The 17624-nt window shown below is 49.7% G+C and overlaps 2 protein-coding genes and 1 pseudogene across 3 annotated transcripts; 2 read left to right on the top strand and 1 right to left on the bottom strand.

Annotated features, from left to right (window-relative positions):
- Nucleotides 1-1957: 1957 nt before the first annotated feature.
- On the top strand, nt 1958-10527 carry gstt2 (glutathione S-transferase theta 2). Of its 2 annotated transcripts, none has more exons than XM_085181293.1 (5): nt 1958-2003; nt 7816-7903; nt 9056-9206; nt 9371-9547; nt 10164-10527. In XM_085181293.1, exons 1-5 carry the CDS (start codon nt 1964-1966, stop codon nt 10308-10310), a joined length of 603 nt encoding a protein of 200 aa, XP_085037419.1. In that variant the 5' UTR covers nt 1958-1963; the 3' UTR covers nt 10311-10527. The 2 variants fall into 2 exon arrangements, with proteins under 2 accessions (XP_085037419.1, XP_085037418.1); XM_085181292.1 differs by lacking the exon at nt 1958-2003 and adding an exon at nt 7124-7258.
- On the top strand, nt 5172-5271 carry LOC146506011 (U6 spliceosomal RNA; annotated as a pseudogene).
- Nucleotides 10528-10629: 102 nt separating the features above from the next.
- On the bottom strand, nt 10630-17564 carry chek2 (checkpoint kinase 2). The gene is made up of 15 exons (XM_085181285.1): nt 17397-17564; nt 16957-17227; nt 15394-15518; nt 15157-15289; nt 14983-15073; nt 14821-14917; nt 14395-14448; nt 14228-14292; nt 13227-13326; nt 13049-13135; nt 12765-12928; nt 11507-11622; nt 11149-11234; nt 10874-10948; nt 10630-10801 (listed from the first exon to the last, which is right to left on the bottom strand). The coding sequence occupies exons 2-15, from the start codon at nt 17216-17218 to the stop codon at nt 10691-10693; spliced, it is 1566 nt and encodes a 521-aa protein (XP_085037411.1). The 5' UTR covers nt 17219-17227; nt 17397-17564; the 3' UTR covers nt 10630-10690.
- Between the last annotated feature and the right edge of the window lie 60 nt (nt 17565-17624).

The raw sequence follows: 17624 nt of genomic DNA, 5'->3' as shown, positions 1-17624 counted from the left end.
CACATTATATTTACATTACCACAGTGAGATGACTTTAGTCTCATGAACAACATTAACTAATTATTATTTACTAGCTAATCTTAAATGACTGTTCAGTACAGAAATGAAGCCCTTGAATCATGTTTTACAGTCCTGTGGTCTCAGCCTCAGATACTCAACTAATCAAAGTGATGTCAGAACAAAAATGAATGGCCAACAAAACAATTTTCTCCTCCATTTCTGTCAAACAAAGCTGTATGTAACGTGTCTCGCGGTTAGTATCATGGTTGCTAGGCAACCTGAACAGCGCGACGAAGCATATACCGTCCCATTTCACAAGCCTCTCACTTCCGCACTTCTCGTACTTATAGTACGCGCCGTACGTAGTACGCGTAGTGCGCGTACTTCAAGCGTGCAGACCCTGAAATGGGACACAGCCAAAGACAAACACAGCCTGGAGCTTTTCACCAAAATAATTGACAACCTGAAGCGATTTCAAAATAAAAGTCTCTTCATCTGCAGGTTTAAAGTGCTTCCAGTCTTTGGAAAGTTTAAGGCTTTTCTTGTGGATCAAAGAGTTACTGAATTGGCCCTTTAACTGAACTGGTTTCCAGTCTGGACCTGGTTTAGTTGTATCTGTGCGTCTTCCAGGTGAACTAAACCAGTCAGGGTCGGGCTGTGGACTGCGGCGAACGCAGTTTGATGGCCTTGTGGTTTTCCAGTGCGGCGAACGTGATGATGTTTTCTGTCGTATGACAGGTGGTTAAGGTCACCACGTAGCCACAGACACGGAAACAGAACCAAAAACCAGAAGACCAGCGACAAATCCACAGAGCTTCCTCCTAAAGGTTCTCATAGTGAAGACAGTCACAGAAAATTCTAAGCCCCGCCCACATGTGAAGCGCTTTGTGTAGCTAGCATCAGCGAAGCGGTGTGAAAGGGTGAAGGTCAAACCTGTGAGCTTCTTAATGATGTCTTTGGTCTGAAGGTCCAAGTCGGACACGATCCACTGAAACACACGGGTCAAAGGTCAGGGCCTGCGTCCTGTGAGGGCTGAACCGAGCTGACGTCGAGCTTTCATTCTCACACTGACCGTCTGAAATGATCCGGTCTCAGCTGCGAAGCTGCTAATACAACAGACGGCATGAGTCATCACGCCGTGGTGGACCAAACGCACACTGCAGGTCACATGACCTGTTCCTTGGAAACTGCACAGACAGTTACCGGGAATAAGTTTTGGAATTCCCAAAATGGAATAATCCTCATCATTAAACCTTGGATTTAGAGCCACAGATTACAGGTGAGGGGTACATAAAGGTCAAAGGTCAGCTTAGAGTACTTCTGATTCTCATCTCCACACACTGAGACAGAGCGTACCTTTGCTTAGTCCCAGAACAGACAACAGCGCCGTGCTGTCGTCCATTCACAGAAAACTTCACAAAAACACTGGAAGCATGTCGTCATCTGAGGAGATGAATCAAGTTTACGTCACACCTTTGAGGCTGAGGTTACCTGCTGTGTGACATCACCTGTCAGTCAAAGAGGCCACGCCTTAATAATGCAAATTAAAACCCTTACTGTGAGTTCTAAAGTCATGCGTCTCCTGTACAGGTGCTCTGAGGGGAAAATGATCAAAATAGTCTCTGAGGCTTCAAACATGTTTATTAACGTGAGACTGTGCTGACTCACTGCTGCCTCGGCTGGACGTTAGAGGAAGTGCTGAGAAAGATTTAAGTGATGCCCTTATTGAGAACAGGTGTGGCAGTAATCAGGCCAGAGAGACTGAACTCAGCTTTTCAAAGATGTGATACACCACAGTTAATTTATGTTATAATCAGGGCTGCACATAAGTGGTCCGCAGGTGCGCAACATCGGAGATCTCCGTCCTATCGCAGTCCTGGGAACAGCTAAGATCCTGCAGGACCCTGAAGCTCCCAGGCCTCTGGTAGAGGACCGAGCCTGAAGATATCGTGGTTTTAGCTGCATGTCAGCCATGGTGTTGGAGATCCTTGTAAAAACCAGAGGTGGGAAGTGAAATAAGGACTTAGGTATACGTTGTTTTTTTTGTTTGTCAAATGTCAAGTGGGACAACAGGAAGGTTTAAAATGATTTTCTGACCACGTTTTGAACTTGTGGAATCAGATTAAGGAAACTTTTGTTGACATCGAAGTCGTGAGAAAGCATTGGGTTGATTTTTGGTTTATGATTTAGCACAAAATAAACATTTTTAAAGAATCGAGTTGGTAGTGCGTTCTGACACAAACCACCTACAGCCTTTTACTGCAGTACTTTGTGTTTTGACTCTTAAAGGCCGTGACAGCAGTAACATGTCTGTGCGGTTTGTCTCACAGTGCAGCGGCGCTCGGATTTGACAGGGAGAGAAAAGAAAGAGCTAAGTTCACTCAGACATGCAGGAAGAGAGCTTAGTGTTAAAGGTGTGCTGAGCCACTACACAGTGTCCCCTCACCTGCTAATCCTCACTCTAACCTCCAACTGTTGTCATCGTTGTGACGTGGGCAGACCGTGGGCAGACTGTGGGGAACGAGGACCCAGGCGCGGTGCTCTGTGTATAAACACTGCGTTTATTTACAGTGATGGAAAAACATGACAATAAATTCAATTCAATTCAATTCAATTTTATTTATATAGCGCCAAATCACAACAAATGTCGCCTCAAGGCGCTTCATAGATACAGAGAAAAGCCCAACAATCATATGACCCCCTATGAGCAAGCACTTTGGCGACAGTGGGAAGGAAAAACTCCCTTTTAACAGGAAGAAACCTCCGGCAGAACCAGGCTCAGGGAGGGGCGGCCATCTGCTGCGACCGGTTGGGGTGAGAGAAGGAAGACAGGATAAAGACATGCTGTGGAAGAGAGACAGAGATTAATAACAGATACGATTCAATACAGAGAGGTCTGTTAATACATAGTGAGTGAGAAAGGTGACTGGAAAGGAAAAACTCAATGCATCATGGGAATCCCCCGGCAGCCTACATCTATTGCAGCATAACTAAGGGAGGATTCAGGGTCACCTGGTCCAGCCCTAACTATATGCTTTAGCAAAAAGGAAGGTTTTAAGCCTAATCTTAAAAGTAGAGATAGTGTCTGTCTCCTGAATCCAAACTGGAAGCTGGTTCCACAGAAGAGGGGCCTGAAAACTGAAGGCTCTGCCTCCCATTCTACTTTTAAATACTCTAGGAACAACAAGTAGGCCTGCAGAGCGGGAGCGAAGTGCTCTAATAGGGTGATATGGTACTACAAGGTCATTAAGATAAGATGGGGCCTGATTATTTAAGACCTTGTATGTGAGGAGCAGGATTTTGAATTCAATTCTGGATTTAACAGGAAGCCAATGAAGGGAAGCCAAAACAGGAGAAATATGCTCTCTCTTTCTAGTCCCTGTCAGGACTCTTGCTGCAGCATTTTGGATTAACTGAAGGCTTTTCAGTGAGTTTTTTGGACATCCTGATAATAATGAATTGCAGTAGTCCAGCCTGGAAGTAATAAATGCATGAACTAGTTTTTCAGCGTCACTCTGAGACAGGATATTTCTAATTTTAGAGATGTTGCGCAAATGGAAGAACGCAGTCTTACATATTTGTTTAATATGTGCGTTGAAGGACATATCCTGGTCAAAAATGACTCCAAGGTTCCTCACAGTGTTACTGGAGGCCAAGGTAATGCCATCCAGAGTAAGAATCTGGTTAGATACCATATTTCTAAGCTTTTCAGCGCCGAGTACAATGACCTCAGTTTTATCTGAGTTAAGAAGCAGAAAGTTAGTGGCCATCCAAGTCTTTATGTCTTTAAGACATTCCTGCAGTTTAACTAATTGGTGTGTGTTATCTGGCTTCATGGACAGATAGAGCTGGGTGTCATCTGCATAGCAGTGAAAATGTATGCTATGTCTTCTAATGATGCTGCCTAGGGGAAGCATGTATAATGTAAACAGAATTGGTAAAATCCCGTAGATCCCGTGCTCTCCCGACTCCCGTGACGTCCTCTTCCCAGTGTTCGTGCTCCTGTCGCCGTGATGAGCACCCCGTGCTCGCGGCCTCTCGCTACTCCTGCGGACACAGAGAGAGGCAGCTGTCAGACACACAATAATGCAGGAGACTCAAACTAAGAACTGGTCGAGAAGCCACGCAATGATCCAGCGTCGGAGCTCCACCACACTCTCAAGTAGCTCCTCCGACAGGCCTGATCAGCTGCAGGTGTGTCAAGGTCTTCAGGTGTGGCCAATCACCTGCCAGGGCCACACACACACACACACACACGTCTACAAGCAGGGAGAACGAGGGACAGCAATACAAAATACATAGATTATAATATTAGTCCATAACTGCTGACACTTGTAGTTTGTAGGTGTGGAGGCGAAGTCGCAGTAACATGTGGAGAAAACAGGTGTTTTTAAAATTCTCTACTCGAGTCCAGATTCAAACTACACTCATTAGGATGAGAAAGATCTAAATAAATACATTTTATATGGTCATGTGCTAATATTATTATGTTAATACAACAAAAGGTTCAGTTACCTTCATACAAAAACTGTTCATACAGCTACTTCATACTTTCTTACTTTGGTACATTTCACAGCTTTGAGTAAAAACTTGCTTCAGTGCTTCAGCTGGAGTGTTTTACCCACGTATCTGTGTGAGTAGAGAGACGTTTGCCACCTCTGAGCTCCTCGTGTCTAACCTGCTCACAGGCAGCAGGGCCACGTCACACCGCGTCCCCCTCCCGTGTCGGACTCTGACCTGCAGGGCGGGTGGGGGCTGGGTGGATGGGTGGGACTGTGGAAGGAGGGCGTTGGGTCGGCCCCTTGTTACGGCGCCTTCAGCCGTCCAATCCTGACCTGCTGATGTAAACCGGCCTGTGTAAATTTCCCACAATGCCCCTGTGCCTCTATGAGGCGCAGCCTGAAGTAGAGCGGGGGGGATCGGACCCAGACCCGGTCCGCTGAGCCGCGGGGACTGATGGCGGGGATGAAAGTGACCCGGCAGCGCTGGAGGTGTCGGTGGTTCCGCTTCCCGGCGCCTCGGAGCGGTCTGGGCCTTGGCTCGGCGCCTCACCGTGACCGTGAGCGCCTCCAGCGCAGGCGGGCTCATAAGGCGCAGGCGGGCTCATAAGGCGCAGGCGGGCTCATAAGGCGCAGGCGGGCTCATAAGGCGCAGGCGGGCCCCGGGTGGTCGTGTTACTTCGGTAGCACATATACTAAAATTGGAACAGAGAAGACTAGCATGGCCCTGCGCAAGGATGACACGCAAATCCCTCATTTTCTTTAAAAGTAATTCGACTCTGAAATAGTTTGAGAGGTTTATTAATGACGACAGGTAAACACAGCACACGCCACGGACACGCTCCCAGTTCACAGGAGAATAATCCTTTAATTGTCCTACAAGAGGAAATCTGGTTGTGTCAGCAGCAATAAAAACACACATATACACAAAAAGAACAGGACACAGAACAGAAAACAAAAACATATTCATGGACAGTAGTTACCAGAGCAGAGTACAGTTGTTAAAGTCTGACAGCTGCAGGGAGGAAGGACCTGCAGCTCCTTCATCATCGAGGATGCAGCAGTCTGTCACTGCAGCAGCTCTGCAGCAACATCTACATGCATGGAGACTCTGTCCATCAGAGATGTTATGGCCAGAGTCCTTCTGTCTCCACCACCTGCACTGGGTCCAGGGTGCATCCCAGAACAGAGCTGGCCTTCCTGATGAGTTTATCCAGCCTCTTTCTCTCAGCTGCTGATAAACTGCTGCTCCAACATACAACACTGTAAATATGACAGATGCCACCACAGAGTCATAGAAGGTCTTTAAAAGCGCTCCCTGGACTCCAAATGACCTCAGCAGGTAGAGTCTGCTCTGACCCTTCCTGTAAACAGCATCAGTCCAGTTTATTACTCAGGTGAACACCCAGGTACCTATGAGAGTCCACTATCTCAGTGTCCACTCCCTGGACGTTCACCGTGAAATGGAGGAGAAAGCATCTGTTACATTACACAGATACTCAGTGACACACAGACACTAGAGGGCTTAAAAAAATCGATCTCCCGATTTAAATCGATTTGATCTTGAATAAAGTGATATGGATTCAGGTGTGAAGGGTTGTCAGGATGGACCCCGCCCTAAGGTAGCTGGGATAGGCTTCACCCCCATGACCCTGACGAGGACACGTGCAGGAGGTTGGAGTTTTATTTGTTGTGTGTTGTTGTCATGCCGCTGTAACTTTCCACAGCACGGTGGACGAGGAGCTGCGTGGGTGCGTCAGTGTTTCTGTGACGGACCTCGTTAACCTTTGGATCATCGCCAAACGCGGTTTATTGAGTGTTTCATTCATCAACAGGAGAACAGCCACTAGTCACAGTGTGTGTCCGTGATGAAGTGCAGGAACGTTCCCACGCAGTCACACCTGAGGCATGTTTGTGGTGCTCCCGTCGCCTTTGATTTGTGCACAGCACTGACGGAGGTCCGTTTAGGCTTGTTGTTTTTCTAAATGTGAGCGCAGAAGAAGAAAAGCTCGCAGGGTTAGAAACAACTCACGTCGTCCCCAAACAGACAGACGTGCAGCCCACCTGACACTGTGGACGGTTGCTGAGTGTGATGCAGCTCTCTGTCGAAACGGGGCTTTGCATTAGCCAATCATATCGTTTGTTTTGGCTTTAGCCCGGTCTGATTCCTGTCTGTTTGTGGACCTTTGCTCAGCGCGTTTGAGCTGGTCGTCGCTCCGGCCTCCGCAGCAGCGACACCACCATCCGGAAACACGACGCCTCCCATCAGAGCGGAGACAACAGGACGGAGCTGGGACTGTTTGGGAAGCAGATCGGAGACGGAGCGAGTCCTCCTCGGCCCACCCGTGCCGTCAGAGTGGAGATGATCCACTCTTTGTGTGTGTTGGACAGCACCCTCTCCTGTCTGTCATTAAGGATGCTTCTGTGTTTCCTCTGAAGGAGGTGTCAAGGAGGCGCTGCAGTGTCCTCCCAGGAAGCTGTAATCTTTGCTGGGCTGCAGTTGTCTGTGCGGCTGCAGGGGGCGCTGTGGAGCAGCAGTCAGGCTGCAGAACCTCAGAGGAAGACGGGCGGCTGCCTGCTCGCGCATTTTTGTGCTTTTTTCGCTGGTTTAACGGATAAAAACGACTCGGTCACCATGGCAACAGGCCGGCTGGTGGAGGTGTACCTGGACCTTCTATCGCAGCCCTGCCGGGCGGTGCACATCCTGCTCACCTGCACCAAAATCCCGCACAGAGTGCGCACCGTGGCGCTGCGGAAAGGTGAGCTGCTGACAGGCTGGTTAACTAACCAGCCGGTTAACTAACCGACTAGCCGAGCGGCTAACTAGTCCTCTGACCGCCTGCTCACCCGTGTACGCACTCGGCGCACCCAGAGCGGTTTGTGGGCACACAACTTCAGCTGAACTCCGACCCGAAGAACTTTGACCTACATCCGAGCGGTGCACAGAGCCCGCCAGACCTCACTCAAAATCTCCGGATTTAAGCTCTCTCTGACCCCGCGAGAGGAAACTGCGTCCGAACCGAACCGATCCTCGTAGAAAACGTCATGAGGCTGGTCGGGGACATTCGGCGCTCTTAAACTCACTGAATGTCCGGTTTTCACACAGTTTACATGTTTCAGAAACAAAAAATAACAACAGATTCTTCAGATATTATTCAGATATTCTGGGAATCTTAAATCACTTGGTTTCCCATCGGAGTTCTGAATGAAGCTGCTGCTCAGACTTGTGTCTGCATTAGAGCGCACACGCTGCAGGCCGCTTTATATGACCGGATTTTTGAGTGGACTTTGTTTTTAGCTTCTCGTGTGTGTGCAGGAGAACATCGGACTCCGGACTTCACCAAGCTGAACCCCATGCAGAAGGTTCCTGTCATGGTGGACGACGGCTTTGTCCTCACAGAGAGGTACACACACACACACACACACAATTCAGTTTTATTTACACAGCACCAAATCACAACAACAGTCGCCTCAAGGTGCTTTATATTGTAAGGTCGACCCTACAATATTACATACAGAGAAAACCCAACAATCATAAGGAAGACAGGATAAAGACATGCTGTGGAAGAGAGACAGAGGTTAATAACAGATATGATTCAGTGCAGAGAGGTCTGTTAACACATAGTGAGTGAAGAAGAAACACCCAGTGCATCATGGGAATCCCCGGCAGCCTACATCTATTGCAGCATAACTAAGGGAGGATTCAGGGTCACCTGGTCCAGCCCTAACTATATGCTTTAGCAAAAGGAAGGTTTTAAGCCTAATCTTGAAAGTAGAGATAGTGTCTGTCTCCTGAATCCAAACTGGAAGCTGGTTCCACAGAAGAGGGGCCTGAAAACTGAAGGCTCTGCCTCCCATTCTACTTTTAAATACTCTAGGAACAACAAGTAGGCCTGCAGAGCGAGAGCGAAGTGCTCTAATAGGGTGATATGGTACTACAAGGTCATTAAGATAAGATGGGGCCTGATTATTTAAGACCTTGTATGTGAGGAGCAGGATTTTGAATTCTGGATTTAACAGGAAGCCAAAACAGGAGAAATCTGCTCTCTCTTTCTAGTCCCTGTCAGGACTCTTGCTGCAGCATTTTGGATTAGCTGAAGGCTTTTCAGTGAGTTTTTAGGACTTCCTGATAATAATGAATTACAGTCGTCCAGCCTGGAAGTAGTAAATGCATGAACTAGTTTCTCAGCGTCACTCTGAGACAGGATATTTCTAACTTCTCCTTCTCTCACCCCAACCAATCACAGCAGATGGCCCCGCCCCTCCCTGAGCCTGGTTCTGCTGGAGGTTTCTTCCTGTTAAAAGGGAGTTTTTCCTTCCCACTGTCGCCAAAGTGCTGCTCATAGGGGGTCATATGATTGTTGGGTTTTTCTCTGTATCTATGAAGCACCTTGAGGCGACTGTTGTTGTGATTTGGCGCTATATAAATAAAACTGAATTGAATTAACTTTAGAGATTAAAACACGCTCACCCATTTAAAGTGTTCCTGTGAGGCGGGACGGTCACGTCGGAATCACATGTTCAGTGTAAACGTCAGGTTGTGTCATGTGTTGCAGCGACGCCATCCTGAAGTACCTCACCACCAAGTACGATGTCCCAGAGCACTGGTATCCACGGCAACCAGAGAGACGAGCCCGAGTGGACGAGTACACAGCGTGGCATCACACCAACACACGACCGCACGCTGCTAAAGTCTTCATCCTGGAGGTATGGAGCCAAACACGTCTCAAATATCTGAAATCAGCTGATCAGGAGACAGCAGCGTGGGGTTCTGTGACGGCGCCGCACCTGTTCTGACATCATCAGGAGTATAAAGCTGCTGTAATGCCATCAAGAAGCTCAGGTGTGCTTTGTGTCTCCGCCCACCTCAGGTGCTGCTCCCAGCTCAGTCTGGCTCTCCGGTGGATGAGGCGCGTTTGAATCGCGCTCTCTCCGACCTCGACGACACGCTGGATAAACTGGAGTCCATGTTTCTTCGCCGCCAGCCTTTCCTCTGCGGTGATGACATCACTGTGGCCGACCTGCTCGCGGCGTGCGAGCTCATGCAGGTCAGTTTCTGGATGCTCAAGCCCCGCCCCCCTCAGAGAAGCCTTTTGTCTCTTCGGGTACGTTCAGAGAGCTCGTCTCCAAACAGCTGCAGTGAAACTGAGACACAAACAGGAAATGGAGAAGCTTCCCCTTCAAAGTAAAAGTTGTAATTCTGCACCGCTGCCAACAAAAGTGCAGCTTTTACTTTGAAGGCAGAGCATGTCTATTTCCTGTTTGTGTTGCACTTTTTAACGTGTCCCTGCCCCAGCGAGCAGTTAGACATGATACTCGTGTGATGAGGATCAACAGGGGGTCCGCGACCCTCTTAGGGACTCTCCAGTCGTTGTTCTTAGAGCTGACGAAGCTTCTCTGATTCAGTCCTGAAGCTTTTCTTTCCGAGCTCAGACTACGATGAGCTGGACGTCTGAGAGCCTTCAGACCGAGTTCAGATTATTGCTTCTCTTCTCATGAAGGATGCTCCACTGTCTCCTCTGCTAAAGGAAGCACTGAAGCTCCTTTCCTTACTCTGAGGACTGACAGCTGTGATTAGAAACGCTCCCGAGAGGAGCGGGCACTCTGAACGCACCCTGTTTGTGTCTGTCTGGTTCTGAGCATGCTCAGTGTGTCTCCTTGCAGCCTCTGGGCGGGGGCAGAGACGTCCTGAAGGAGCGTCCTCAGCTGCAGCAGTGGAGGACTCGAGTCCAGTCGGCCGTCGGCGAGGCATTTGACGAAGCTCACAGCGTCCTGTATGCCCTCAGAGACCGCCGCCGAGCCCGTCTGTGACATCTGCACGAGGGGGAGGAGTCAGCCGAGGGTGTGAGGAGGATGAAGGAGCGGCTCACTTTGATTTCTCTGCTTTAAAAACCTCAGAGGCCTTCGAGTTCCTGGACTCTGATCGATGACAGAATCAATAAATCTATCAATGTATCAATATTTGAATCAGCTGACGCACTATAACAGGAAATGAGTTTTGAAATGAAAATAAAAAAAGCTGCTTGTACTTTGCCTCTTGAGTGTCTGTGACTGAGCGCCCCCCGCAGGCTGGAGGAGGAGCTGCGGCGCTGTAGGCGTGGTCAAACGAGCACATTAAAGAGACTCGGCAAAAATGTAAAAATCTTTATTAGAAAACTTTATTTACAGCAGGTTCAGCAGCAGAGACGTGACTACACAGAGGAAGAGGGCGGGGCTTGGCTCCGTTTGGCGGGATGTTGCTCCTCGCCGTCTCCTTCTCGTCCTCGTTTCCTCAGGTGTCTTCCTGAGGTCGACTCCACCTCCTGCAGGGGGAGGAGCTCAATGGATCAGGAGGCAGACTCATGGTTGTACTGTGTGTGTGTGTGTGTGGTTACCATGGCAGCAGCAGCCCCCCCTCCCTCTGCAGACGGGTACATGAGCCTGTGCGCCGTCTCCAACATCTCCTGGTCCTGCAACCGTCACAGAGTGAGCAGCCTACACTTCCCACAATGCACCTGAGCATCTTTAACCCTCTTAAGACTTGCTGTGGCGTCAGCTGTGCTGCACACAGCCAACCGCCATCGTTGAGGGCGGAGTCACTACAAAAACACTGAACACAGCCTGGTGCGTGGTTATTTGGGTGAGGGGGGGGCGTCAGGTGAGGCGTTACCTGTAGCCAGGGGTGCTGCAGAGCTTCCTCGATGCTCATCCTCTTCATCGGATCAACGACCAGCAGCTTCCTCACCACGTCTTTGGCTGAAACACAGACGGGTCATGTGAGTCCAAACACAGGAAGCTCCGCCTTTCACCCAAAAGTCCTGAGCCCCCCACGCACTGTGGAACACGCAGAGACTCACCTGAACACACCTGAACACACCGTGAGCCTGACGTGACACTGCGCTGTGAGCAGCTCTCGTTTGCTCGTTTCTAGAAAAATCTCAGCGCCATCGTGAAGCGAGCGCCGACAGCGAGCGCCGACAGCGAGCCCGTCATCACTAACAGTATCGATAAAGTTCAGCAGCTCGTACCTTGATCAGAGACGCTCTTCCACTTGGCCTGAACCATGGTGAACTCTCCTCTGATGATCTGATCGGTGACCGACTGATGACCGAAGCTCTCGTGGAACGGAGGGTAACCTCCCAGGCTGACGGGAGGAGAGAGAGGAGGAGTCAGCGGTGAAGCAAATCATCAAACGTTACATAGAAATTTTCACAGCTTTCAGGTGGAGATGTTTGACCTCTGACCCTGGCTGTTTCTCTGCGGCTTCCTCGACAGTCACACGCCTGCAGGAGCCCGGTGACATCACCGCCGAGGTAAGTGACTCGTAAACCATGAGTCATTTATGGAACCTTGGCGGTGATGTCACCGGGCTCCTGCAGGCGTGTGACTGTCGAGGAAGCCGCAGAGAAGTCCTACAGGGATAAAAAGCGGACGCGTATTCTGCTTCTTCTTCGTTGGTGGTGTGAGCAGGCGTAGGACGCTGTGAACACGACAGCGACGCGTGCCGAGGTCTCGGGAATCAGCCGGTCGTTTCTGTCAGACTCTGCTGCTGAACGCCAGCGTTTTCTGTCTGCATGTAATACGGATTCATCCCGGGGAGGAGCCTTTCTGAGGTCAAAGGTCAGGTGACCAGGGACTGAACGTGGGTGTAAAAGCAGCTGATGCCCACGAGCACGTTTAACACTCTGGGGTCGACGATCAATTTAAGACGACACAGCAACCAGATGCAGCGACCCAGAGTCTCGTTTCAACCCGGTCGAAACTTTATACCAGTTCTGATAACAACACACGCCACGTTCTTCTGAATAAAACCGCGTTTTCTAAGGGCAGCGCTAGCAAACACTTCCCTATTGGTGTTACAGTGCACCATGTCAACCAATCAGAAAATGATATGGCAACATGTGGCACTCGGTTGTTTAGGAGGAGGGGAGAGGGAGAGAGTTTTGAGATGTGAGACGTCAGCGTGCGGTCAGCGTGCGGTCAGCGTGCGGTCAGCGATTCGTTAAACATGTTTGTGGGTTTTACAGAAAATAAAGTTTTTCTACTCTGAAGTGTTTTTGGTCTGATTTAGATCAATTGTGCGATCAATGTCAATGGCTCCACGCAGGAAGTACAAACACACTCTGGCGTGCTGGCAGCGGCTCTGTTTTCATGTGCCGAGGGTAACCAGGCGGGCAAACGAGCGAGCGCACGAGTCGAGGCGGCGCGACAGGTGAATAAACGAAAGCGTTTCCCTGACAACACAAATCATCCATCATCACCCTGCAGCAGGAGGCCGGAGCCTACCAGACGAAGAGCAGCACGCCAAGGCTCCAGGCGTCCACGGCGAGCCCGTAACCTGTGGTGGACGCGTGCGTGAACACCTCCGGAGCCAGGTAAGATGGAGTCCCACACAGAGTCCTCATCAGCACCGCCTCCTCCAGGATCCGAGACTGGTTAAAGTCCGTCACCTGACGCACACACACACACACACACTCAGTGAGCAGGGAGGAGGTGGTGATGCTGCAGGTGATGCTGCAGGTGATGCTGCAGGTGATGCTGCAGGTGATGCTGCAGGTGAGCACACGTACCTTGATGAGACACACGTCGTCCTGGGAGGACAGCAGGATGTTCTCCGGCTTCAGGTCTCTGTGGATGATCCCGTTACTGTGGAGATACTACACACACACACACACACACACACAGTTACAGTCGCTGCACCTGTGTGTGTTTGTGTGCGTGTTCGTTACCATAGCAACACCAGCTAACCTGCACAGCACGAAGCATCTGGTAAAAATAAAGTTTGGCAACAGATTCGTTGAGCTGCTGCTTCGACTTCACTCTGTGGAACAGCTCCCCCCCCTCCATCCTGACAGGTGAGAGACACAGGTGTGAGAGAGAGAGACACAGGTGTGAGAGAGAGACACAGGTGAGAGAGACACAGGTGAGAGAGAGAGACACAGGTGTGAGAGAGAGAGAGACACAGGTGTGAGAGAGAGACACAGGTGGGAGAGAGAGAGAGAGACACAGGTGTGAGAGAGAGAGAGACACAGGTGTGAGAGAGAGAGAGACACAGGTGTGAGAGAGAGAGACACACAGGTGTGAGAGAGAGAGACACACAGGTGAGAGAGAGAGAGACACACAGGTGAGAGAGAGAGAGACACACAGGTGAGAGAGAGAGGCTACGTCCACACTAGCGTTTTCAGTTGTTTTCACAGAGTTGTGCGTCCACATTGAAACGGCCCAAAACGCTTCCAGTCATGCGCATGCGTGAAACGCAAGAAGATTCGACCTGCCTCATTTCTGCCGTTTCTTTACGTTCCGGCTCTTTGAAGCGTCGCAGCAAAATGTGGAGGAAAAGCAGCGAGTTTGTTAAATGGACTCACAATGAGGTGGAGTCGTTGCTGCGAGTAACACAAAAGTACAAAGTTACAAAAGCGAGCAAGAATTAAAGAATGTGAAGAAAAGCTCTCAGGAGCATCGACAGGCTGATGTTGATCTTTTTAGGGCTGTCAAACAAAACTGCTGTGTAACGCCCTCCACTATCTCAGTTTAATGGGTCACATGACTGCATCACATGACTAAAATGCGTCATCATTTTGGAAAAGCACCGTGTTCAAATGTATCCGTTTTCAAACCGCGGCGTTTTCTTTGAGCGAAAACGCCGTCTCAGTTTGGACGGGAGGCCAAAATGGAGAGAAAAGAACGAAAGCGTATTAGTGTGGGCGTGGCCTGAGACAGGTGAGAGAGACAGGTGGAGTTTCACGCACAGCTCCAACACGATGTAGAAACTTTCCTCCGTCTGATAGAAGTCCTCCGTCTTTATGAGACAAGGCTGCAGGAGACAAGGAGGAAAGGAAGGATGCGTGCTGTTACTGGCGATAAAGGAGTGTTCCTGTACTTGTGCTTTTTCTTCTTCTTCGTTGGTGTTACTCACGTGGTCGACCCTCTGCAGGATGTCAATCTCTGTCTTTGCGTTTCGTGTCGCCGTCTGTGATTGGACAGGAAAATAAGTCACATGATCACCATTGGTTGTTCCCCTTCAACTCTCAAAATAAGGTTGAGACGCCATGTTTGTAGTTCTCTGTGTTTTCACACCTCGCTGACATTTCATTGGGTTAAATTCAATACCTGATTGGCTGGCACCAGAAATATTTAAATTAAGCAGTGTACTGAGAGTTTACCGCCCCCTAGTGGTGATTTCATGCAGTGCACTGTTAGTTTGACAGAGAGGGGTGTCTGCATTTTTGACGCTATTAAAATTCATAAATGAACTGACACCATCACACCTGCTGACAAACACGCAGTCGAAAGAAACGAGCAGCGGGTCTCAGCCAATCAGAGAGCAGATGAGGCGACTCACCCCTTCAGACTGAAAGTTCTTCTTGTTTATGATTTTCACTGCAAACTTCCTGCAGGTGGATCGCTCGAAAGCCAGCCGGACCTCGCCACACACTCCTCTGAAACACACACAGTCAGCAGGGTGGCACAGGAAATGACATCACAGCACCACGACACAACTCACGTGCCGATGCGTCGGGTCAGTAGGTATTTCTCTTGCAGGTCTCTGGGTAGGCTGGACTGATCGTCCGACATCAGGTCGATGAAGACAAAAACTGCAGAGAGACATGAGCAGGAGGTGAGACCAGCACCAGGGTGTCCAGGTGTTTTCAGGTGCTGTTCTGGTGGGCGGAGTCACCTCGGTTTCGTTGTTCAGCCAGAGAGATGACGGCGTTATTGACCAGAGGAAGCTTCTTGTCTTTCCCGATCGGAATCCCATCGAGAAAAGTGCCGTTATTACTGAGGTCCTCCACGAAGACCTCCGAGCCCTCCTGACACACACAGGTGGAGAGGGCGACGTTAAAGCCCCGTGAGCGCAATACTCACAGTACAATCAGCGCTAATATCAGTGGTAGTAGTACTGCAGTAGTCTCACTCTGTAGATCCTGAAGTGTTTCTTGCTGTAGATTCGGAACTTTCTGGAGTTTCGGTCATTTGGATCCTCCAGGACGTAGTTACACCTGGAGTCCCGTCCAAACAGGTACTGGTCCTCTATGCAGTCTGTAAACAAACAGGAAACAGGAAGTGCTCTTTTATGCAGTCTGTAAACAAACAGGAAACAGGAAGTGCTCCTCTATGCAATCTGTAAACAAACAAACAGGAAGCAGGAAGTGCTCCTCTATGCAGTCTGTAAACAAACAAACAGGAAACAGGAAGTGCGCCTCTATGAAGTCTGTAAACAAACAAACAGGAAACAGGAAGTGCTCCTCTATGCAGTCTGTAAACAAACAAGCAGGAAGCAGGAAGTGCTCCTCTATGCAGTCTGTAAACAAACAAACAGGAAACAGGAAGTGCGCCTCTATGCAGTCTGTAAACAAACAAACAGGAAACAGGAAGTGCTCCTCTATGCAGTCTGTAAACAAACAAACAGGAAGTGCTCCTCTATGCAGTCTTTAAACAAACAAACAGGAAGTGCTCCTCTATGCAGTCTGTAAACAAACAAACAGGAAACAGGAAGTGCTCCTCTATGCAGTCTGTAAACAAACAGGAAACAGGAAGTGCTCCTCTATGCAGTCTGTAAACAAACAAACAGGAAGCAGGAAGTGCTCCTCTATGCAGTCTGTAAACAAACAAACAGGAAACAGGAAGTGCGCCTCTATGCAGTCTGTAAACAAACAAACAGGAAACAGGAAGTGCTCCTCTATGCAGTCTGTAAAGTGCTCCTCTATGCAATCTGTAAACAAACAAACAGGAAACAGGAAGTGCTCCTCTATGCAGTCTGTAAACAAACAAACAGGAAACAGGAAGTGCTCCTCTATGCAGTCTGTAAACAAACAGGAAACAGGAAGTGCTCCTCTATGCAGTCTGTAAACAAACAGGAAACAGGAAGTGCTCTTCTATGCAGTCTGTAAACAAACAAACAGGAAACAGGAAGTGCTCCTCTATGCAGTCTGTAAACAAACAAACAGGAAACAGGAAGTGCTCCTCTATGCAGTCTGTAAACAAACAAACAGGAAGTGCTCCTCTATGCAGTCTGTAAACAAACAAACAGGAAGTGCTCCTCTATGCAGTCTGTAAACAAACAAACAGGAAACAGGAAGTGCTCCTCTATGCAGTCTTCTGCCCCCCCCCGTGGAATTACAAAACCTGCAATTCTGGGATTTTATTTGGATGCTAATTAGCAGCAGCAGCTAGCTCATCCCTTGGTCACTGCTTGAAACAGGAAGAGGTGTTGAAAAACCAGGATGCCACGTCCATCTTTTATCTACAGTGTAAAGATCTGTCACACCTGAAGCACTGTCTGCTGAACAGAAGTATCCTGATTACTTCATGTGTTATTTAAAGTATGGAACAGCTCGGCTGGCTGATTATGCTAATTCTGCTGCTAATTCTACTAATTACTATTTGCAGACACAGCACAGTATGTTCAGTTTAATGGAATCTGATTAAGAACAGAGTGAACGGAGAAGAGCGAGCGCGCCGGCGTGTTGCGAGGTACCGTGGCTCCTGAAGCCCGGGACCATGGGCAGTAGGCGGCCCCAGGGTTGCGGCTCGGGCTCCTCTGGGACGGACGCGAGCGTTACGGGAATGGTGTCCACGCTGCTCAGAGTCCCCGAGCCACTCGACGACTGACTGGCTGAGCTGGGCCCACTGGATGAACTGGAACCAGGCTGGGACTGGGACTTGGCCTGGGACGGGGACAGGGTGGACTGGGTTTGGGACTGAGGACGCTCCCCCTCAGGAGGCCCCTTTTCAGACATCCTTCAGCTCTGCAGACACATGAGAGACAAACTCAAGAACCAGAGAAGAAGAGTTTGGGTTCCTGCGCAGGACCTTGGACATCCGTGGGCTCGTGGCCCAGAGCACACAGTGCAACATCCCCACGCCCCACTGTGGCAGCGTTCAAACACAGACCGCGTGTCCGAGACTCACACTCACCGTGAAACCGGAACCCCGCCGGTGATCTCAGTATGCGCGCGCCTTCTCAGCGTGCGCGCGCCTTCTCAGCGAGCTCTGCACTCAGCCGAGCCAGAACCAGCATCCGGGTCTCTGCGCGTCCACGAACCGCGACGCGTGCTTCGATTTCTTGACCGGGACCTTGCGGGACACGCGCTTCCTTGTGGGCAGTTTTTTCTCTGACGTCACGAAGTGGTTCCAGCCAATGAT

Source organism: Neolamprologus multifasciatus, chromosome 12 (assembly GCF_963576455.1).
Source record: "Neolamprologus multifasciatus chromosome 12, fNeoMul1.2, whole genome shotgun sequence".
NCBI lineage: Eukaryota > Metazoa > Chordata > Actinopteri > Cichliformes > Cichlidae > Neolamprologus > Neolamprologus multifasciatus.
This window is presented reverse-complemented; position numbering and strand designations above follow the sequence as displayed.